The sequence below is a fragment of the Hemitrygon akajei genome, chromosome 5, assembly GCF_048418815.1.
Source record: "Hemitrygon akajei chromosome 5, sHemAka1.3, whole genome shotgun sequence".
In the NCBI taxonomy this organism is placed as follows: Eukaryota; Metazoa; Chordata; class Chondrichthyes; order Myliobatiformes; family Dasyatidae; genus Hemitrygon; species Hemitrygon akajei.
In genome coordinates, this window is record NC_133128.1 from 72,886,857 (window position 1) to 72,911,405 (window position 24,549).

The 24,549-nt window shown below is 37.1% G+C and overlaps 1 protein-coding gene across 4 annotated transcripts in view; it reads left to right on the forward strand.

Annotated features, from left to right (window-relative positions):
- The window catches only part of LOC140727873 (MSL complex subunit 3-like), a 31,919-nt gene extending 8,281 nt beyond the window's left edge, over positions 1-23,638 (forward strand). For 2 of the 4 annotated variants that reach the window (XM_073045765.1, XM_073045766.1), the window contains 11 exons: positions 5,068-5,183; positions 6,129-6,229; positions 8,151-8,275; positions 9,105-9,227; positions 10,731-10,891; positions 11,221-11,376; positions 15,248-15,513; positions 20,416-20,516; positions 20,768-20,867; positions 22,571-22,655; positions 23,065-23,638. In XM_073045765.1, coding sequence (XP_072901866.1) covers positions 5,182-5,183; positions 6,129-6,229; positions 8,151-8,275; positions 9,105-9,227; positions 10,731-10,891; positions 11,221-11,376; positions 15,248-15,513; positions 20,416-20,516; positions 20,768-20,867; positions 22,571-22,655; positions 23,065-23,164 — 1,320 coding nt within the window. In that variant the 5' untranslated portion in view covers positions 5,068-5,181 and the 3' untranslated portion in view covers positions 23,165-23,638. The remainder of the gene's footprint in view (positions 1-5,067; positions 5,184-6,128; positions 6,230-8,150; positions 8,276-9,104; positions 9,228-10,730; positions 10,892-11,220; positions 11,377-15,247; positions 15,514-20,415; positions 20,517-20,767; positions 20,868-22,570; positions 22,656-23,064) is intronic. The other 2 variants (XM_073045763.1, XM_073045764.1) reach the window with 2 other exon arrangements.
- Positions 23,639-24,549: the final 911 nt, after the last annotated feature.

Here is a 24,549-nt window from a genome sequence, read left to right on the forward strand (position 1 = left end):
AAGGAATTTTGAATCAAAGTAAAATAACCATCTCAAAGATTCAGGAATGGGATTTGTAAAAGTAGAAAAGAAATAAATTTAAATAGAAGAGAAAAAGGGACAGGAAAACTAAAATTGAATAAATTGGATAATTATCACATCAGCAACAAGGGAAAACAGTGTCAATGGAAGTGAAACGAAGATTATTGGATTAGTTTGCTTTTAAACTATGTGAATTCTGATGGTATACTATAAAATAAATTCTTTATTAGAAGATTTTTAAAAAAGTGGTGTGATGTTTTGCAATTGTCTTTTTCTGCTGCATGCATTAGTTTAAAGCTTCCTTCCCCATGTTACCATGTGTTGTATTTGATGGAACTTCATCAGATGGTTTACATTGGGAGTTATATGTGTCTGGTGGTGTTGAGTTCCAAGATTAATTGTTTCTTAGAGCCATTTTGGAAATGCCCTGAATGATTGTAGTGGCAGCAAATCCCTATTACCTGCAATGTAATGTCTTAGGGTGTATATATACCGTAGATTCCGGACTACAGAGCGCACCTGATTTTAAGCCGCTGGCACCAATTTTAGAAATAAAATCATTTTTTTAAATGTAAAGGCCGCACCGGATTTTAGGCCGCACCGGATTTTCGGCCGCAGGTGTCCCACGTTGTAATATGAGATATTTACACAGAAAGATATTACACGTGAGGATTTTTTTAACTTTTAATTAAATCCATATGGTAACAAAAACAAATACATATTGCAAATGCTTTTTTTCGAACCGTGCCCGTACGCGGCTACTTTTAAATATACGTTGCGTATACTTCTTTACTGAACAACATTCCAATATCTCCTAACGACTGGTAAAAAATATATATACTGCAGCCTACCAGGAAAAGTTATTGATACCTTTAACTTAAAAGCAGAGTTCGCTCAGATCCAAAGCCGCTCGCGTAATCCGCTCCCCCCCTCCTTTCCGTTTCATCGCAAACGGCATTTAAAAGCAGAGTTCGCTCGGATCCAAAGCCGCTCGCGTAATCCGCTCCCCCCTCCTTTCCGTTTCATCGCAAACGGCATTTAAAAGCAGAGTTCGCTCGGATCCAAAGCCGCTTGCGTAATCCGCTCCCCCCTCCTTTCCGTTTCATCGCAAACGGCATTTAAAAGCAGAGTTCGCTCAGATCCAAAGCCGCTCGCGTAATCCGCTCCCCCCTCCTTTCCGTTTCATCGCAAAAGGCATTTTCCCACAAGACGCCGCGAAACCGGGTGTGACGTCATAGCATCCCGCGATGTAGTACAGAAAACAAATATAGTTTAAACTAAGTAGGGTAGGTAGCACAATGCTTCGAGTGTTTTCCATGTTGATGAGGGTGAGTACAAATGACTGATTTACAATAATTTAATTGTGAAAGTGCGCTTGATTTATCGTACAATTTCATTGGACCTCTGTGAACTACTCATCAATTTTATTGGTCTACTGTTACGAGGCAAAATGTTTACGAGGCGGCATGAAAAAAACCTTGCATTAGCCGCTTCGGATTATTGGCCGCAAAGTTCAAAGCTGTTCAAAATGTGGGAAAAAAGTAGCGGCTTAAAATCCGGAATCTACGGTAGTTACGCATTAGTAAACATTACTTCCTGGTGCAGATTGCTGATATTTCCCTGAGCAGTCATTATAACTGCATGATGCATTTTCTCTTTAAGGTGTTACTATCCTTTTGCATAATATATAGATGCCTTCAGAAAAATACATATTGTGTACAAGAGGTCTTAGTAAGCAAAAAGGCAACAATTTGAATAACCTATTGCTCCTTATCATTTAACAGAAATCTACCTGGAACTCTTTCTTAATCCAAACTTTTCCTGCTCTACTACTACATTATTTCAGTCCATTTGTTGAAGTGATTCAGCAGATTCTTCTCAGTTTCCACCATTTATTGAAACAAATTGTGACTTACTATTTTAGTTTAATTGTGCCTTTCTTTCACTCTGGTGATTTATGAAGAAGCTTTGATTTTGTACTTGTCTGATTATTACTGCTTATATAGTAATTTTTTAATTCTCATTGTCTGTGATGCCTCTGCATCTTTTTTTTGTGTGTGTCTGTATCTCTTTAAAATCATATTTTAAAAAATGTTAAATGAGTCTTGCTGTATTTCAAACATCGCATATTGCTTTGAGACCAACCAAAATAAAACTGGTGTGAATACATTGTGTTTGTAGCTATGTTTTTCAGGACTATTGTGATAAGAATTTGGACTTAAAATAGCCAAGGACTATGTAACATTTGTTTGGCGTACTGTTATCAAATTCCATTGATGGCATCTGCTCTTCATTTTTTGAGCCTTCAGAAACAATGCATAAAGATGGTGTTTGAATCCCATCTATACATTCATTGTTTATATGTAGCTCATCTGAACACGTTCATATTGAGCACTTTCAAACAGTGCTGAGATATGCTTTAACATGTTCACTTGGTGTATGTTTGAAGCAGAGTTCATAGCCTTTATTTTTTGGTACATTTCCAGATTTCTTCAGATGTTTTTCTTGTGTTTCAGTTTATCAAAAGCTCAAATTTTTGAGAATAGAAACATATAATCAAATTTTCACATTTGTGCCAAAACTTTCCAGCTGTTGTCATGAATTGATGATAACTGGACTACTTAACAATTTGAAGAACAAAACTGTTCAGTATATCATCTGTATTGCTGAATTCTCATGTGCTTGGAAATCCCTGAACATGAACTATCTTAATTTCTTTATAAATTTTTTCATAATTATTTTATAATAAAAGTTAAAAGCTTATGAGCTTATAGATTTTTAAACTTCTGTCCTTAAATAGCTTGGTATTATTGTGTACAATATATTAATGTCACAAGTAAATTTGAATCTTGTGAAATTCTAGTTGTCCTGATTAAATTGGGATTGTCATCTTCAGCACTAGCTTGTGAGTTATATTTGCACAGTTCTTTTAAGATTTGTAGATAGCCAAGATTAGGAAATGTGTGTATTTTGCTGATTGAAGTTCACGTAATCATATCTGGAGTTGTTTATTTTGTTCTTAATTGAAGATGTGTTCCCATTCTATTTTTTTGGGGGGTAATACAGCATTCAATTGCCAGTGGGGGGGGGGGGGGGAAGGTTGATTGTAACTGGTCAATCAATGGATAGTTGAGATTTAAATTGTTTTAAGCATCTGGCCTTGCTGTAATCTACAGAATTATAATAGCTCTTCTAATAAGAGGACCTTGCATGAATTCTAATAATTTTAGTTCTATGATTATGATGATTAATGGTGTTGCCATTAAAGACTTGCAAACATTTACTTTTTTTGATTGGTTCTGTTTGGCTTAGCTTTGTGTGAGTAAGATTTGGAGAATTTGTACCATGAATCTAAAAACATAATGAATTTTTGGACTGATGAATGACAAATGTCTGTAAGCTGCAGTTGAATGTTTTGAGTAGATAGATACTTTATTGAGCCCGAAGGAAATTAGTGTCCTATTAGCATTACAAGTGCATAGACTTCAAATGTACAAATATTAGAGGAGAAGAAAGAATAAAAGAATAAGTTGCCTCAAACAGTCTTAACAGGAGGGGTCATCACTTCTCCGGCTGTAGGTTGGACACATTATAGTGCCTAATGGCCGGAGTGAGGATGAACTCATAGAGCGCTCTTTGGAGCAGCTCTGTTTTCTTATCTATTACTAAAAGTGCTCCTCTGTTCAGCCAAGGAGGCATGCAGAGAGTGAGAAACATTGTCCAGAATTGCCAGGATTTTCTGTAGGATCCTTTTGTTCTACCACAGCCTCCAGTGTGTCCAGTTTGATTCCTATAACAGAGCCAACCTTTCTAATCAGTTTATTGAGCCTTTTGGCATCATCTGTGTTGATGCCATTGCCACAGCTCACCACAGCATAGAAGATTGTACTGGTGACAACAGTCTGGTAAAACATGTGAAAGAGAGGCTTACATACTCGAAATTACCTCAGTCATCTCAGGAAGTAGTGGTGACTCTAGCCCTTCTTGTACATAGCCTGTGTTGGTGCTCCATTCAAGTCTGTCATCCAGGTGCACCCCCAGGTACTTGTAGGTTCTCACTACATCCACGTCCTCAGCATCTCCTCTGTCTTACTGATGTAGAGCTGCAGATGATTCAGCTTACACCATTTGACAAAGTCCTCCACCAGGGCCCTGTATTCATCCTCTCATCCTCAGTTTTATACACCCAACTAGTTAGAAAATGAATTATTTTATCTCAACCATCATATAAAATTCAAAATTGAAATTTAACAAATCTAATCTGGAGATTGTGGTGGCTTCTTAATTCAGTAATTTTACTCTAATTTATTTTTAATATCTTACTCTTGGATAAATTTCAGCCATTGAAATTTTATACTTATTTCAGTGCTTCATTATGATAGGAAATAAGTGGAAGTGTCTAATTTGTGTATTTTGTTTATAAATTTCCTTGGTGCAGTTTGGTGTTCTTTTCATTAAGCATCTTCAAACTTATGTCTTGGAGTAATGTAATCTTCTAATACATCTGAAAAGACTAAAAATGATATTATAAACATTGTAAATTAATGAGAATCTGGAACTATGAAGGCTGCTTTGAAGGCTAAATGTTATACTGTATTACTAAGAGTACTGCAGGGTTTTGTGTGAACAAGAAGACATTCTGAACTTTTGGCCAAGATTTGTTCTGTGTGTTATTTTTGGATGTCACATTTGCTTTCATTTGGGATTGTTCCAAGCATAATTTTTTCAAAATGTTACATCCAGTGCTTTCCATTTTTCTACACTTTGACTCCACCATGCTAAATTGACATTTTCTTAGTTGTATTGCAATTTTTTTTCCTTCAAAAATTGCTGTATATTGTTTTAATGTTTTAAACCAAATGATCTGCCCTTTTCCTAAAAGCTCTTTTAATCCTTTTACTGACCAAAGCAGTTTTACATTTGAAAATATACTTGTGCTATTGAATAGGTTAATTACCTTATTTTGCTTTAGTAACTTCCTTTGATTTTTCATTTTGTTTTTTTTTTGCCTTTTATTTTTACCTGTCTTTATCCTCCTGTCTTTAGCTGGGATAGATGGGCAGCAGAAGATCATGTACTTCGTGACACGGATGAGAATCGCAGATTACAACGTAAATTGGCCAAGAAAGCTGTGGCTCGCATGTAAGAATAATTTACGTGATGTAAGCATCATTACATACCCCAAAGTATATGCAAAATAATTATATAAAAGTACTTGGCTGCTTGGTGAGATAACTGCATAAGCCTTTCACCTGAAACCTGGTTGGTGTGAAGTTCGGAAGCTCAGTCTCCAGGATAGATGAACTGAAGTTTGAGAAACAAATGAACTATTACGTGCTTATTTCCAGTACAATATGCTGCCAGCCACATAGATAAAGTGCACACTGGACTTGGTCCCCAATAAGTACTGGCTGAAAAGGTGAGTACATGTGCTCTTTGTAGCAACTACAGTCTGCAAAGCCACAACAGGAGTTCTCCAAAGTATTTAGTGCACGTTCTTATGTTGATTGTGGCTGAAGGTATTCAAGCAAAGAATGCTTTTGGTTATAATTTGTGTTCCAAATTTAATGGTTTAAAAATAATAAACAATACAGTGATAGACAGAAACTTCAGTGATTTCTTGATTGAAATTGTCTCAGAGATTCCTATCTACAGAGCTGTGAAAAGGGTACCACGGACCACTTGCAACTTTCCCAAAGTTTTCATCACTACTGTGTCCAACAATACAAGTGTTCACCAAAAAGAAATAACATTTATGTAGCCTTCTTTGTGCTGGAATCAAACTGTTGTTAACTGCTAACTATATTAACAAAATTCAAATTGTTGAAAATAATAGTCTTAATTGCTGTCTTGGAGGGTAAAAACATGGTTTGTATAACAAATGCAGTTTATTCTGAAAAGTTACTGTTTTTTTTAAAAAAAACTTAATTGCCATAAAAAGCTAATTATTTTGTTATTCAGAGTTGTATTTTTTGTGAGCTTTTCAGTTTCTTTGGAAATATTGTCATAAAAGCTTTTTTCCTTCTGGCGACTTTTCAAATTGTAGCCTAGAAATAAATACATAATGGATTGATTTTTTTTTCAAATGTTAACTTTCATATGATTAGGAAAAACAAAGGGAAAAAGAAACGTCGTTGCCGGCTCCCTGGTGTAGACTCGGTGCTAAAATGTCTTCCTGTTGATGAAAAAGAAGAGAATGATGAAAACTGTGAGTATGTTTGTCAAAAGGTATTTCATTTTCTTGTTTGAATTTAAAGAAAGTGTCTTGTTTAGATTATTAGGATGCCTTTCTGCAGAAAGGCTGAACAAACATGCCCCATGTCTGCTAGAAGTTAGAGTGTGAGCGGATTGAGGTGTAAAAGCTTGAGCAGTCTTGACAGGATGGATACTTCATCATGAACTAACAATGAACTGAGGTCATTGCTTATTTTTAAAACTGGTCACACATTTAATGGGGAGTATCTGCAACGGGAAAATTAACAAATAACATTAAGTAAATGATGTACTAGGTATTTCTTACATTTTCTATTTTTATTGTGGGTGTCCTGTACTGTAGTGTTCTTCTTTGAAATGTGGTATGCATGTACTACCAAATGGAGCAAAGTGCTTAACTGACCAAGTGTTTTTGCTAACTCTCATTATTTGTTGCCAAGTTCCTGACTGATGCCATGTTTTTTACTTCAGCTGCTGCTTGTTCTTTTTCTCCTCCCTACACAGTAAGCATTGTAAACCTGGAAACAGAAATTAGAAAAGTATGATATCCAACATACTAGAGCTTAATGGAACATTTTTGTATCTATTCATTGCATATCATAAAAATTCTTTGGTGAATTTTTGCGCTGCTTTGAGAAATATTAAACTATTTTAAACTATAGTTTAGAGAGAGGTACAGTTATCGCTTGATAGGTATTTGCGCATATGAATCAATTTCACACACAGTATGGATGATGTTTTGGTCCGTTTAAATTAAATCAACCTGTATACATTTCAGCCAAGTGGCACAACAACTAAAACACATTGCCTGGAGTTTAATGTTCTGACTTAAATACTGATGGCAACTATGAGAGTGATTAGATGCTAGTTTTAGTCTCATCGACGCACGTATGATAACATGCGAGATGCTGATTTAGTGATCAATATGTGCAAATTTCTATTGTCATTTTTTTTCCAAGGATGGAAATCAACATCTTTTACTACTTGATGAAAATCACAAATCTTGTCACAGCTTTTGTAACACTGGTGTAAGGATCCAAGAATTTTGTGTATTATAAGTATTTCAAGTATTATAAATAGAAATCACTGTCTCATAACTACAAATATTTGATGTTGAATCTTTTTTTTTCTAACAAACATCACGAGATGAGATAATTGTGTAGAAAATGGTGTGTTCACAATTGATAATTGCATTGAAAGATGCTGTCCTATTCTCTTGGTTCTAGCCCTTTCACCTTTATTGCATCAAACCATCAGGATACATTAAAGGTTCAAAAACTGATGATTTTTGTTTTAACCCCTGGATTTGAGGGTTTTTGAAAATCAGTTTCACTCAAAAGAAAATCACTTTCACTAAGCTGCTGAGAAAGCATAAATTTAAATACAATGAAGTTGAAGAAAAAGTTACTGTAAGATTGATAGTTCATTGAATTAATTGCACAGTGTTTTAAAGTCTATACAGTAAGGAGAATCACAAATGGAAGTAATTTGAAATTCTTGGTTCAGTGATCTCTTTCAGTGCAGACAATAAGAAGAGCAGTAACATTGAACTTGTGTGAGGTGGTGGGAGATGAAGGGTTGCTTCCTTGTGTTCTATTAGCATGGTGCTATTATTTCAATGAAAATGAGGAATGGGCACGTCTAGCAGAAACTTTGTTTATGCAATATAAAGAAATTGTAAATCTGAACTTTAAGTCACTGTTAGAACATTTCTGAAGAATAAAATGAAATCATTAGCCTTTGTGACCAATGAATATTTTTCTTTTTAAACTATTTTCTTAAAAGTAGTATTGAGTTTTTAATGTGCAGTTTCTTTGTCAGTTTTCAGTTTTTTTTTGTTTAGCTTTGAGCTGGAGTTCACTTACAGCATGTGCTTGCAGTTGCCATTTTCATAAAACTACTTTTTCCCTTTGAAGCTTTAAGTGCTACTTCTAATGATGACATTGATGACGATGATGATGACGAAGATGATGTAGATGGTTCGGATGAAGAATTATTAGACTGTGAAGATGACAGTGAACCAGAAGAGATAGTAGAAATGGTAAATAAAATAGAAAATACTGAAAGCACACAGCAGGTCATAACATTTCTATGGAATGGGAATCTAAGTAACTAATATGCAGATTTTATTTGTCCCAGAAGGGGTTAAGTTTGGTAGAGTTATGGAGAAAACAAAGCAGAGTTGTCAAGAATTAGTAGTATTTAAAGACTCTTGAATGTTATTGTCAAGTAATATCAGTAGCAAAATGCTTGTTCATTTGTAAAAGATGGTATACTGGAAGTCCATCCACTTCAGAAAACTTCAGTATACTTGCAAATTTTATTTTTAATCTCCATATGTATTTTTTCCCATCTGGTTGGAAGTTGTTGAGTGCATTTTTTAAATGTATTTTCAATTACATGCTTGAAAGGGATTCAGTTATGTTACTTGTGTAGTATTATGTGGATTTGGTTAAATCCAACATGATCTTACATAAGCAACACACAAACTGCTGAAGGAACTCAGCAGGCCAGGTAGCATCTATGGAAAAGGAGAAGCAGTCAATGATTCGGGCAGAGACTCTTTACCAGTCCTAATGAAGAGTTTCAGCCTGAAATGTTGATTATATACTCTTTTCCATAAATGCTGGCATGATGAGAGTTCCTCCAGCATTTTGTGCGTGTTGCTTGGTTTTCCAGCATCTGCAGGTTTTCTCTTGTTTATGATCTTCCATAAATTCTTTTGCCTGTGGGCTGGTTTCTTTTGGCTATTACTAGTAAACTGAAGCTCAGATACTGATGGAAATCATTGATATTTTATTACTGTAGTAGTAATCATGAAGTTGTGAGAATCCTATTAAAAGCATGGAAATTGCTTCTTGATAATCTAGAAGGAAGATCAAGAGACTTGCTCTAAGAAGGAAATGGAAGAGAAAAGTATAAACATAGAAATTCCTGAAATTCTAAAGAAGAAATTAGAGGATGATTGCTATTATATCAACAAAAGGAAAAAGGTATGACTTGATCTGTAAAATACGGTTTTTATTATTTGCAACTTTTAGACTGAAATGTATCACGTTTGAATGCTGAAAGTATGTGTTAAAATTGTGGTTTTTTTCTCACTTAGCTGTTATAAGTAAGTAATCTGAGCACTTTCTAAAATGAGAATCACTACCTACTATCCTATATCTAGTTTGAAGTGACTTTTAAGTAAACTTGTACATTGTAAAATAGCTCAAATTCTAGGCTGTTTAATTTTTAAAAAAAGATGAATTACCAATTCAAGGGTATTTGTAAGTTGTCCTCTGCAAGATTCTAAAAGATTGCCGCACCTGCTTTTTAACTTCTACCCTATCCCTCCTGCAGGAACCAAGCATTCTTTCGAGGGTGAAATGTTTTACTGGTACTATTTCCATTTTAGTACATTCGCATTTGTTGCTGATAATGTAGGCAGATACAAGATAATAGAATCAGCCATTATAATATAATAGAGGCAGGGCAGATACATTTGGGACATTTAAGATAGGCACTTGGTGGAAAAATGGAGAGTTAATTTAGGAGGGAAGGGTTAGATTGATCTTAAGTAGGTTAAAAGGTCAGCACAGCATTGTGGGCTGAAGGGCCTGTACTGCACTTTAATGTTCTCTGTGGTCCCTCTGTTGGGGGAAAAAATGAATGCAAATGGATCACCATATAACAGAACATTATTGTTCATTCTAAGCTTAATGCTGAAATATTTTTCTGTCTCTCTGACCTCTGACTTTCACCTCCTACATTGTTCTGGTGACACATTGCAGCCTCCTGGATGTACAATTTCAGCTAATTGCTATTTCCAGCACTTACTCTGCTTTGCATCTGCTACTGTTATTCACTTTCCCTCCAACTTGTTCTTGTGTTCACTAGTTCTTTTGCCATCCGCTTAATTTTCTCCCTCTTCTGTCAATAAATCACACATGCCTCTATTCTGTCAGAGTTGCTCTTGATTTTTCTTCTAAAACTTTGGTGTTCTCAACATATTTATTCATTTTGTCATCACCTCTTCCAGGTTTGATGAAAAAGATTGACCTGAAATATGAACTCTTCTTCTCCTTTTTAGAGATACTTGTTGACCTGCTGAGAACATTTGGCATTTTCTGTTTTTTAATTTCAGATTTGCAGTACCTGCAATGTGTTGGTTCTAAGAAAAGGTATAATTGTATAATCAAAAAAGTTTGATTGTCAGAAAAATATAAAACTATACAGGCAATAATATATTACAGGTGATTTTCTGTCACTTGTGTTGTTTATCTTTTCAGGTTTTTATTCCTTTTGACTTCAAAATTAATAGCTAGTGAATCTAGAACTTGCATATGGGGCATGTAGACATTTAGTTTATTTTGATTGATGTGAAAGTCAAAATTGATTTTGTTGTAATATATTTTCAAGCTGTGAACTTATTGTATCTAGATTTGTTTGCATTTTCAAGAACTTTAGTTCTGCAGTTCATTAGAATAAAACAAATGGTATTGTTTTGACAGCTGGTGAAACTTCCATGCAAGACAAACATTATTAATATTTTGGAATCCTATGTGAAACATTTTGCAATTAATGCAGCTTTCTCAGCCAACGAAAGATCTCGACATCATCAGAGCAACTCGCAGATTCCAATGAATCCTCATTACATTCCACCTGAGAAGAAGTAAGTTTTTGCAAATAACGTTTGAAATCCATCTGTGGTGGATTTTATTTTTCTGTCGTGAAAGAATTGGGCTAGCCGTTCATTGTCCCTTTGTTTAGAAGTCCTAACCAACATACCACCCTGTGTGGTGCTAGAGTAGAATAACAAACTCTGCATTGTGTTCACCAGTCAAACTTGTGAAACCATACTAAGGTATATGGAGTCTGATCCAGAAACTGAATTAGATTAATTTAATATCAGATTTTAAAAAAAGTAATGTATCTGTCACCATTGTATAAGTCAGACACTTAAGTCATTTACACATTTTTTTTCTTTCTTCCCCCATATAGTGTTGAACTTTGTAAAGAAATGGTGGATGGTTTAAGAATTACATTTGACTTTACTTTGCCTATGATTTTGCTCTATCAGTATGAGCATGCCCAGTTCAAGAAGATAACTTCATCCAAATTTTTTGTTCCAATCAAGGAAACGTTGTCACATATTAGGTAAGGAAAATAGATTACATATCTGGTTGATGCTCTTACTAAAAATATTCTTTCTTTTCCCAAAGTTATCTAGAGTAAATTAACTTTGTATATACAGTGCCTTGAACAGTTTTCGGACCCCGCAACTATTTTCACATTTTAATGTCTCATTTTCAAAATTGAAAATGTATTGCTTTAGGATTTTTTGAACTACTCTACAAAATGTTATGCATCATTTCTAATCAGAAGAAAAATTCCAAAACCTGTGAACACTTTACTAGAAATTAAAAACCAAAATTATGAGGCTGAAAAAATGTTATTCCCTGCACTAACATTCCTAGGGTGCAATGTATTACCTTACCAACTCACCCACTCAGTTTGTTGATGTAGAAAATTGGAGGATCACCTGTTTTCAATGAATTTATAAGAATAAATAATCCCCTCTCTTTGTAAGGTCCAAAGGTATGGTAGCGTTTCAACAGACCAAGCCAAAATGAAGACAAAAGAGCATTCTTGATGGTCAGGAAAATTATAGTAGAGAAGCACTAGACTGAGGAAGGGTACAAGACCATCTCAAAGGCAGCCGGTGGCTGCAACCAGAGATGAAGTTCATGGCTTCATAATCTCTAATGCCTTGTATAAAAAGGGTATTTATTGAAGAGTGGCAAGGAAGAAGCTCTAACTAAAAAAAGGCATATCCTTGCTTGTTAAGACTTCACAAAGCATCACTTAGAAGATATTGTAAATGTGTGGAAGAAAGTCTTGTGGTCTTATGAGACCAAAGTGGAACACTAAGCAGTATGTGTGGCGTAAATTTAATACTGTGCATCAGCCAGGTAACAACTGTAAAGTATGGTGGAGGTAGCATCATGCTATGGGGATGTGTTTCAGCAGCAGGGACTGGAAATCTGGTCAGGATTGATGGGAAGATGAATGCTGATAAATACAGAGAGATACTGGATAAACACCTGCTAGTCTCTGCCAGAAAGATTAAACTGGGAAGGAGGTTCATCTTTCAGCAGGATAACAACTAAAGTACACTGCCAGAGGAACAATGGAGTGGCTTCAAATGAAGAAACTTGATGTCCTTGAATGGCCCAGTCAGTTTTGATCTTAATCCGATCGATCAACTCTAGCATGACCTCAAGATTGCTGTCCACTGCTGCTCCCCAGCTAACCTGGCTCAGCTTGAGTAATTCTGCAAGGAGGAATGAACAAATCTTGCCCCATCATGTTGTGCAAAGCTAATAGAGGCTTGTCCAAAAGGGCTGTAATAGCTGTGAGAGGTGGTTCAACTAAGTACTGTTATGTGTGATGAGAAAACCAGTTGGAGATGAGGTCCAGAGTTGACCCCACTGTGAACTATGCTGCTAACGAAAGAGAGAGAGAGAGAGAGAGAGAGAGATGAAGGGGGAGGGGAGACATCCTGTTGCAGATGGGAGAGAGAGAGAGAGGAGGATTAAAATGGACGATTTAGTATTATGGCTTCTTCGCTAATTGTTGACTTTAACGCCAAGGACATTTGGCCTGTTTGTGTGGATCCCTGCTGACACAGTAGAGTGATGCCAGCTGCCTGCTGAGACAGGAGGGAGTTGCCAGTTTGATGGACATGGTCAGGTAATGGATGGCTGATACCCTGTCAGGGGAGATAAAAGACGGGTCTGCTGAGACACCGGCAGACATGCCACGCGACACTGCAAGAGTGTTATGCACCCACAGGAAGGTGGGGGCTTGGAGGACTGAATCGGGGGATCGGTCACAAAGCTCACAGTGTGACGGCAGGACCGGTGGGGGCTTGTGTGTGTGTCCACTCATGCCAGAGTGAGGAGTCCACCACGGAAGAATGGTCTAGCCGAGAACGGAGGGGTCATAACTGAATGACCACATCAGTACAACAGAACAAGAAGACAACGGAAGGTTTGCCTGCTGCAGCTGCACATCTCTCGCTCACTCTCTCTCTTTCTCTCTCCAACATCACAACAGCAACTACCTCGACTTAAACTGAACTAAACTTAACTCTGCATTATCTTAAGACTATTCATTTACCCCTAGACTATGATAGAGCTTGGGTTTGATTCTTATTCCTGCACTTCTGTATTTATCATTGCTAACCTGTTTTATATGTATATTTGCATTTTTGATACTGTATTACTTAGTTTACTAATAAACACCTTTAGTTACAGTACCACCAGACTCCAACGTATCATTCCATTTCTGCTGGTTTGGTAACCCGGTCACGGTGTACGTGACAGTACTAAGCACTGCAAGAGGTGGTTCAGCTAAGTACTTTTGAACTGCTGACATCTCAGTTTTTGAATTTTTTATTTTTCATGCTTTACAATATTCCTTTGGGCTCTACTGTGGGGGGAAAAGAATATGATTCAGAAATAAATATTTGCAGTTAAAATGATTAAAACCTGTGGATGTAATATTTGTGAACAAAGGTTTGGGAGTTGAATATTTTACAAAGACATTGTATAATCAATGTCCAACATTTATATTTCAGCTACATTCCAAGGTTTCCTGGGGAAAATACTATATTTTTAAAAAAAGGAAGGGTTATACTTGTATATTTTCTCTTCAAAATACTTAACAGTTGTCCTTCTGCATCTTCTCCATATTGTTTTGTTCCATAATTCCGTGATCTACAGTATTGGTATACGGAAATGTGTTACAGAATGAAATACAGCAGCATGGAAATATACAAATAAGATTAATTTGTGCAGCTAAGCCTAGAAGTGATATCATTTGCAGTCTGCATAAGTGTTCATTCACTTTTGGTGAAAGTAAATGATTAATGTGGCAAATATGTTGAAATTTGCCACTGGCATAATTACAGACTTTATAGAAAAATGTGACATCGCTCTTTAAGAGTCAAGAAGCCATAGACAATGAAAGGTGCTGATGAATGGAAGAACTTGGGCATAATTATCTGCAGATGAAAAAAAATCAGCATTCAAGGGTATATTCTTTAGATTTAATGACCAAGACATGTCAAATATGGTGTAATTATGGTTATTAAGCAATATTTCATTTCAAGACAAGAAAATGTAGAACATTTCATTCAAAATGAAATAATTTGTTATGTATGTGGGACACATTGTTTCCTCTGTTTAGGCTGACCATGAGAAGGACTCATTAACATTTTTAAAGAAGGTGCCCATCTTCTGATTGTTTGAGAATTGTATGCTCTATCACACTGGCTCAAACAAAAATTGTCAGATTGTTTAAGAGAAAATTGCATAAATATTTCAAGCTAGGAAGCGGTAGAGTTTCTAGAGTAAGAGGTAGGGCAGCAGGAATGTTAAGTTCTAATTATATTAACAGGAACTGGCATGATTTGTTGTAGACTTGTTCACAGTATATATATATATATAATGGTAGATACAAAATTATTTTCAAGTTTATTTTTTAAACTAGGTTAAACCATGCTGTGATTAATAGGACCAGTTATAGCAATTTTGTTTTAAAAGCTGGATACTTAGGTTTGTAGTTTAATGGATTTGGAGGTATGCGGATCAGTTTAAAGCATTGAAAATCTCTAACCCTGTTGAGGATGTTGGGGAGAGGGCCAGTATCAAAGGTCAGAGTTGGAGAATACTGATGCAAATTCAATAGGTTAGCAGTTATTCTGCCTATTGGTAATCCATTTTTAGTATGGTTTAGATAAAGAGCGATGGTTCTTTAATCCTGTACCTTTTTCTGAACTCTTCAAGTATTGAATAGTTCCTTGTCTGGATTACTTTGGGATAACTATGATCAAGTGTAGTTCATTTGTTGACTTTCAATATTAATGTGTACACCTTTTTTATTTTGTACTTGTTGAGTTTTTAATTATCATTGATATTTACAAAGAATTGTAAATAATTTACTGTTTGTTAATTTTTAATAGACCTCATAAGGAACATTCACCAAGTCCTCCTCCTCTTCTGAACCCATCAACCCCTCAATCCACAGACAGCCAGCCATTGTCAGGTGACCCTTCAACACCGAAGCGACGTAGGATTGATCCTGAATCCGTTCAGTCGTTGAGGCGGTCTATGCGGCATGTATCAGGCTGTGATCGATTATCTGAAAGCAATGCATCTCCTCAGTCAAAGCGCCGGTTTTATGAAACCGCCACCCAAATGCCCAGATTACTTTTGCACTTGGAGAAAAGTAAGTGTTTGAATTCCTTTTCTGGGTTACATAGAACAGTACACATTAGTACAAGCCCTTTGGCCCTCAATAATGTGCCGACCTTTTACCCTACTCCAAGATCAATCTAACCATTACCTCACACTTAGCCTTCCATTTTTCTTTCATCTATATGCTTCTCAGAGGCTCTTAAATGCCCTTGATGTATTTGCTGCTACCAACACCCATGGCAGTGTGTTCCATACACTTATCATCCTTCTGTGTTTTTAAAAATAAAATTATATTTGACATCACCCCTTATCTCATATTAGCCATTGCCATCCTGTGAAAAATCTTTTCATTTAACTCCTTTATTAAGTCATCTTTCATTATCCTCCACTCTAAAGGGAAAGCCCTAGCTCCAGGCAGCGTTGTGGAAAATCTCATCTGCACCCTCTTTAAAGCTTCCATATCCTTCCAATAATAAGGTGACCAGAACCGAACAGGAATACAGTTCTGGAAGTGTAGTCTAACCAAAGTTTTGTAGTGCTGCAACATTTCTTCACAGCTCTTGAACTCAGTACCCTGATTGATGAAGGCCAATGCATCATATGCTCTTTTTAGCACCTTATTAACTTGTGCAACAACTCTGAGGGATCTCTATGGATGTGGACCCCAAGATCCCTCTGTACCTCTATACTGCTGAGAATCTTACCGTTAACCTTGTACTCTGCCTTCACGTTCAACCTTCCAAAGTATATCACTTCTCATTTTACGAGATTGAACTCCATCTGCCACTTCTCAGCCTAGTTCTGCATCCTAAAAGTGTCCCGTTGTAACCTACAATAATCTCCTATATTATTTACAACACCAGCAACCTTCATGTCGTCTGCACTGTAACAGAGGGACATTTTTTGTTAGTTAAAGATTGCAATTTTAACTGTGAAATGTTGCTATTGGTGCCTGGGGCGTAATGATATTAAAATCTGAAGCATTGTAATGAATTACTGTTTTAGGTTGGGTCACATCCAAACAATAGAATTAATGAATTGGAATCAGATTGATGCAAGCACAACTGCTATTTCTGTAATAGAGCTCTGAATTAAAGTCTGCTTGATTAGTTAAGACTGGCATTGTCCCAGGGCATTATACTGATGATAAATCTTAATTGAGATAGTTTTCCAAAAGTATCTCATATTTTCAGATAAGAGCTTTCCTTTTCAGTTGTAACAGCCGGAACAGTAAAGGGGAGGAACCAGCAGTTTTTTCTGAAAGTTATTTCTGAGTCGTTGAACCATTAATGGGAGGTAGGGTAAAGTATTGGGGCAATGTGAGAATAGGAAGCTGATGCTTTGGCTTGAGGCTTTAGAACTGAGGCGCAGATGAAGAACAGGTGTTTTTAAATTTTCCTGTTACTCTGTGACCTGGTGAAGATAAATTGGTTGTACAGCAGAGGAATGCTGCTCTTGCTAGATATGGGAAGTTAAAAAATGTTTGTACTCTCTGACTACTTTTAGATGCACCCAGCTAAGCTTCTGACAGACCAGGTCAAGGAATTGCAGGTGCATTTGGATGTACTCTGGATCATTTGTGGAAGCTGTGGGTTTCAGTCAGGCACCCAAGGTCCAGGCTAATGGATGACCACCAGGAAAAGTAAATGGGGTGGGGGGGGGTGACAGATAGTATTGTTTTCCTGTGGCCCATTCCTCTGATTAACAGGTTTACACCTTTGGAAACTGTTGGGGGCAATGCCCTTTCCGAGGCTGGCAGCAGTGGCCAGGTCAGTGGCACCGTGCCCGATTCTGAGGCAAAGAAGAGAAGGGTGAAGTCAGGCAGAATAATAATGATAAGGGCACCATAGCAAGAGGTGAAGATGGGTATTTCTGTGGCTGCATGTTGCCTCCCTGGTGCCAGAGTCAAGGGTGTCTTGCAGTGGGTACAGTACATGCTGAGGGAGGAGAGTGAGCAGCCAGAGGTGTTATTCACATAGGTATCAATGACCTAGGCAGGAGCAAAGTCGAAGTTCTGCAAAGTGATTTTAGGAGCTAGGTAGAAAGTATAAAAGGAACTTCCAGGGTTGTAATCTCGGGGTTACCACCCATGCCAGGTGCTAGTGAGATGAGAAATAAACATCCAGTACATGGCTGAGCAATGGTGCAGGAAGGAGGCCTTCAAACTTGTGGATCATTGGTCATTCCAGGCAGTTGGGACCTGTGCCAAGAAGAGAGTTTGCCTCTGAACTGGAAGGGAACATATCCTCACTGGGCAATTTACTAGTGATACTTCGAATGGTTTAAAATTGAGTGGCAGGTGGATGGGAACCAAAACAGTAGGGCAATAGCCAGTAGGATTGAATGCAAGAGAGATAGTATGACAAGAAAGACTAAAAGGGATAGGCTAATAAACCTGATGAGGCTGATGGGCTGAAATGCATTTCATTGCTAGTTGTATTATGGGTAAGGAGAATGAACTTAAAGCTTGGATCAGTACATGGAATTATGGTGCTGTTGCCATTAGTGACCTGGTTACATAAGGGACAGGACTGGTGGCTGAACATTCCTGGGTTCTTTTGTTTTAAACCTCATAGAGAAGATGGAAAAAGATTGAGGGGTTGCATGACTGTTAAGGGAGAATGTCACAGCAGCACTCACAGGACACACTGGAAGGCTCATCCACAGAGGAGCTCAGAAATAAGAAAGATGCAATTATGCTGGTAGAATTATTATATAGGCTCCCCAATAGCCACCAAAAGGTGTTGGAATAAATTGTAATCAGATTATGGAAAGGTGGAGAAACAAGAGGGCTGCCCTAATTGTGGAGGTTGCATTCCCCAGTGTTAATTGGAACTACCTAATAAGTTTAGATGGGATAGAGTTAGACCATTCAAGAGGGATTCTTAAAATAGATCATGAGCCATCCAAATAGATGAGAACATACTGGACCTGGTTTTGGGAAATGAGCAAGATCAGGTGACAAACTATGGTGGGTGAATATTTTGGGAATAATGAGTTTTAAGATGGTTATGTGTAATGGTGCATTTGCATTTTGTGGGAAGGTACAGAATTGGGGGAGTGCAAATTACGACAGGATAAAACAGGTGCTAAGGGGTGCAGGTTCTGTTGGGCAAGTCCACATCTGACTTCTTGTGTTAGATGAGTTGGTTAAGAACCAGCTGTTCAGAGTTCAGGACCAGCATGTTCTGTTAAGAATTAAGGACAGGATAAGGATAGTAGGGTAAGGGAACCTTTCATGACCCGAGAGGTAGCACTGGATCTTCTGAAAACTATTTAAAGTGGATAAGTTCCCAGGGCCTGAATGACATGTCTCAGAATATTGATAGAAATACGTGAGGAGGTTGCTGAGAATAAAGACCTTTGTGTCCTCAAGCACAGGCAAGGTTCAAAAGGACTGGCAAAGAGCAAATGTGCCTCTTTGAAATGAGGATAATACAGGTAATGATAGGGAAGCTGTTGGAGAGAATACTGGGTGCTAGGGTTTATGCATATTTGAAAAAACATGGTCTGCTTAAGGACAACCAGCATGGCTTTGTGCAGGCCAGCTCATATTATACAGACTTGAATGTTCTTGAGGTGCCAAAGGAACTTGATGTAGGTAAGGCAGTGGACATTATCTACATGGACTTTAGTAATACATTTGATATGGTTGGTAATGGTTTGTTGATTCAGAAGATAAAGATGCATGGGAACAAGGTGAATTTGAAGTTTGGATTTGCAAGTGTCTTGTCCTCAGAAGACAGACAATAATGATAGAAGACTGTTATTCTGGCTGGGGATCTGTGAGGATCGATGCTCCCGCACCTCTTTGTGATAATGTCAGTGATTTGTATGAAAATGTAGATGGGTGTATTGGAAGTTTGTGGATGACATCACAGCTGGTCGAGTTGTGGGCAGTGTGAAGGACTGTCAAATGATACAGCGGGATTATTACGGATATGGGCCGAAAAGTGGCAAGTAGAGTTTAATTCAGGCAATTGTAAAGTGCTCCCCTTTGGGAGGTCAAATGGAAGGAGAAAGAATACATTTAAGGGTTGGCTCTATAATAGCTTTGAGAGTGGACATAGTGGCAAGGAAGGCATATAGAATGCATGCTTTTATTGGTAGGGGTGTTGAGTGTAAGTGTAAAGTGTAAGTTCATGCTGGAGCTTTATGAAAATTCAGTCAGACCACACTTGGAATATTGTACAGAGTTCCAGTCACCCATCATACTACATGAAGAATGTGGGAAGTGTGGAGAGGTTGCTGCCTGGATTACTGCATGTGAGTTATAAAGAAAGATTGGACAGACTTGTGTTGTTCTCCCAAGTGGTGGAGGCTGAGGGGGAGACCTTATAGATGTCTTAAAATTGAGCAGCATAGTTGGAGTAGACAGGATCTATTTCCCAGGGTAGAAATGTCATACACCAAAGATAATGTTTTTTAAATTAGAGGGGGGATGTTTAAAGGCAGCTTCAGGGGATAGTTTTCTTTTAAGCAGAGAATGGTGGTTGCCTGGAATGGGTTACCACGTGTATAAGTGGAAGCAGGCAGTTGATGGCTTTTAGATAAAAAAATGAACATAAAGGGAATGACGGGATATTGATAATCCACAGTATGAGATCTTTTCGTATAAATTGGCAGTAAGATTGGCCTTTCCGGTGCTATACTATTATGTTCCATAAATGTACTTTCTATTGTGATTATTAAGTTCTGTTTTAATTATTTACAAGTATAATAACTTCATTTAATATCAGAGAAATTGTATTTTGTGATTGTCATTTTTTTCCCCTTGAATGTTATGTAGTAGTTATGGATTGGTACAATGTTAAGTAGCTGATGGGTTGTACACGAAAATAGCCCTTCATGTTTTTTTTTCCTTGGTATCTTATTAACATTCTCTGCCTCTGATCACTGGTTTACACTTGTGTCATGTGCATATATTTTTCAGAAACACCTGTCCATAGTGGGAGTTCATCTCCTGTTGCCCTCACGCCTAGTAAAGAAGGGGTTGCAGTATTTGATAGCAGAAGGAGTAATGAACTAAGTGAGGTAGGAATCATGAACTTCTTTCTCAACTTAGATGATAGACAATATTTCAAGTAAAATTCTAGCTTTTGTTTCAAATAAATGTCAGCATTGCCTGTGATGTCCATGTCTTGTGAATGAAAAAGAGAGGAAAAAAATACTATTGGTTAGGTTATGATAGTAGGAAATAAAACTGATATGGTTTTGTCACTGTTTTTTCATTTTAAATTAGCAAATGCTTGTGACTGAGAACTCTTTTGTATTGGGTTTAATAGGTATTATCTTGGAAAATGATGCCAGATAATTATCCATTAACTGAACAGCCTCCTGCACCTTCTTACATCTATGGAGCTCAACATCTGTTGCGACTGTTCGGTAAGCTCGTGTAAACTTTATTTTCATGATGATACTGGCTGAAGAGAAAGTGTCTTGTTCCTCATTTCAAATGGATGATGCATGTTTGCTTAAATAGAAGAAAAAAAGAATAATAATAGAAAGTTTCATAATAGAAATCCAAACAATCTGTGGAATTCCACCTTTATGATAACCCTACAAAATGTATGTTGTGGGAAACAGCAGAAAAATAGTATGATTTAAGTATTTTTTTCAAGCAACCATTGAAAGTGCCGTGGGCTTCAGTCAAGGTGCCTTTTCCTTTTCTGTAAAGCATAAGTTCATCTTGTAATATCTAACTTGAAAATATATTTTATTAAGCATTCAAAGCCAATTAGAATAACAAACATTATATAAATGTAAGGTATTCCTTGCATTCAAATAAATTGAATTTGTCACAACATTGTAATATCTGGAATTTTGAATTTGCTGTATAATTATGATCCAAGTAAACTTTTAAAAGATATCCAGATTTAATTTACATTTTGCTAGTGTTAGTGATGATTTAAATATTAAAATAAAAATTTAATAATGATCATATTACTAATTTTTTCTGTTGAAGACAGTTGATGTTTGAAATAGAATCAGTGAACGGTATTTTTGAAACAATTCCAGTATTGACTTAGGAAGTTAAGCACCCAATGAAGGTTTGATTATGCTAGTTTAGATTTTGCTTGTATTGCACTTTAAGATTAGGATGGCAGTTAATGCCATGCTAACCACAAAGCGCAATTTGGCAGGAAAGATGGTTAGGATGGCACTGTGATGTAACAATTAGTACAACACTTTAGAGCACGAGCAATCAGTGATCAGTGTTCATTCTGCTCCAATGTGGACAAGGAGTTTGCACGCTTTCCCTATGACTGTGCCAGTTTCCTCCCACGTTCCAAAAGATGTATGAGTTGGAGTTAGTAAGTTCTGGGCATGCTATGTTCGTGCCAGAAGCATGGTGATATTTGCAGGCTGACAAAAGCACATTATCATACTATGCTTTGATGTACATGTGACAAATAAAGCTAATCTTTAAATGCTATCATCACTTCTAGCAAATGTTAATTCACCAAAGGGTGCCGGAGGGAAGGAAGAAATAGACTGAAATATAATGGAATGTTCTGATGAGCAAGTGGTACAAAATGAATACAAATATGTATAATGTCATAGAGAAATGTGGAAGTACATAGAAAGCAATCCTCTTTTGCCATAAGCCTACAGGTATGTAGGTTCATAGAGAAATCATTCCTCCACTCCTTTTCACTATCGTCTAATCTCTACATTCTCATCAACTCCAGCGCTCCACTTGCCCCAGAGGCTAGTGATAATCTTTCTATATACCTGTAGTTCAGAGGGACCAAATCTTGTCTCAACCCATAAGTCTTTAGAGATGTGGGAGGAAAGCAAAGCTCTTGGCGAAACCTACACAGTCACATGGAGAACGTACACAGACTGCATTGGAAGTCCGGACTGAATGCTGGCTGCTGGTACCCAGTAGCTCTTGCTGTGCTACTGACACCCCAGCACCTCTATAAATAGTACAAATGTATGTTATGCTATGGAGTTCTAGGTAAATATCTGGAAATTAAAAATTTTTGTTTATTGGTGTTCATATGGATTAAATAAAGCATGAATATGATCACTGTTTCATTTCATTATAAATTGATGTATGGCCTTGATCTGTTTTATAATAGTGAAGCTGCCAGAGCTCTTGGGCAAAATGCAAATTACTGACAGGAATGTCAAAGTCTTGGTAAAACATCTCGAGTTGTTTCTAAGGTAAGATTTTAAAATGTGCTCAGAAATTTATGGAATCTTACACTCTGAAGCAGATTGTGCCAACTTGATCTGTGGAAGACTAATCCTCAGTACTGTCTCAGATCTTATGACCATAAGATGTAGGAACAGAATTGGGCTATTTGGCCCATCCAATCTGCTCTGCCGTTCTATCCTGGCTGACTTATTATCCCTCACAACCCCATTCTTCTGCCTTCTCCCCATAACCTTTGATACCCTTATTAATCCAGAATCTCTAAACATACCCAAAGGAAGTGCAGATAAATAAAAGATTGGCACTTATCAGAAGAAAGGCAAAATCTGTAACAATAAATATCTTCCTGCATTTTTCAGCCTTACTTGAACAACCTTTTAATGAATTACAGCTTATTTTGTATATTTTTATCTGTAGGTTTTTAGCTGAATACCAAGAAGACTTTTTTCCAGAATCTGCATATGTAGCTGCATCTGAAGCTTACTATTCTACAAAACGTCCTCAGGCTGTCTATTGAAGAACCAGCAGAACTGTAAATTAACCCACATTGTTACTTTTAGCCTTGTGGTTATAGTCTGAAGAAAGTAAATTGTCTTCAGCAGCTGAGAAGAAAGGAGGGCCTGTGTTCTCTTAAGTGGTGCTGCTTGCCGGAATTCTGTTGACTACATTGTGGAGATGGACCACATTGTGTTTGAACTTGCTGCTTTGCTTTCATCTCTGCTTGTTGCCCTGAGCACATCCCGTTCTTCTTTGATGAAGCAAATGACTGCATGTAGAAGTTTCTTCTGCAAATGGACAAAATGCATCCTGAAATGCAAATTGCATTTATTGAGCAAGACTTTAATTTCTGTACAAAATTATTTGGGTGTCCATCTTAAAGAATTGACTAACTGTGTTTTAAGGTGAGATTCTGAAATGACACAATTTAAGAAAAAGTTATGTCATTTGCAGTAGTGCTTGTTATCAGAAATAAATTTTTGCTCTATGGTAAGACTCTTTAATGTTAGTTATTTTATTTACTTAGCAATACAGCATGAAGTAGGTCCTTTGAGCCACGTCATCCCTGCAACCCCAATTAACCCTGACAGAATCACACAACAGTTTACAATGACCCAGTACATCTCTGGACTGTGGAGGAAACAGGAGCACCGAGGAAAACCGACGCATTCCACGGGGAGGAAGTACAGGGACTCCTTACAGAATGGCGCAGAATTGAACTCCAAACTCTGGAAAGCCCCGAGCTATAATAGCACCCTGCTAACCGCTACACTACTATGGTGTCCATGATACCACTATGTTCCTATTTAAATATCAGTGGTCTTGTGCTTCTGTGAGTGTTAATTGAGTGGAGTACCACTACTTGTATACTATTGGGATAATAATGTTGAAACTATTATCAAAAAAGCTCTTAATTTTATTCCTTGGAACCACACTTCCTTTGTCTATTCTGGCAAGTTTATGGATTGCTTTTTTGTGGCTGTATGATTATGGAAGGGAAACTTAATTTGGCAGGATGAAATATGGTTCTAGCTGCTTCTCAATCAAACATTCCAGGGACAGTCTTCCATCCACTATTCAATCCAGCATAATGACAATCTACCACTTCAAACTGATGATCTGTAATATTTGGGAGGAAATTCAACTAGTTATGAAAATTGATATTTTTCCATGTGTAGTTCTTGGTTGATCATGTCATAATTGTGATAGGTGGTTGGAGACTTTGCTTAGGTATCAGCAGTAATGTCTTTGATAAATATTGATAGTATTTTAGCTGGAAAGTACAGATTGAACTTTAGATAGTTGTATGGTGGCAGAGCATTTATCAGTGGTACAGCTCCTGGATTCATTGCCCCATAGCACAAAGGGACAGATTCAGTCCAAACTTTGGGTGGTGGTGTGTGG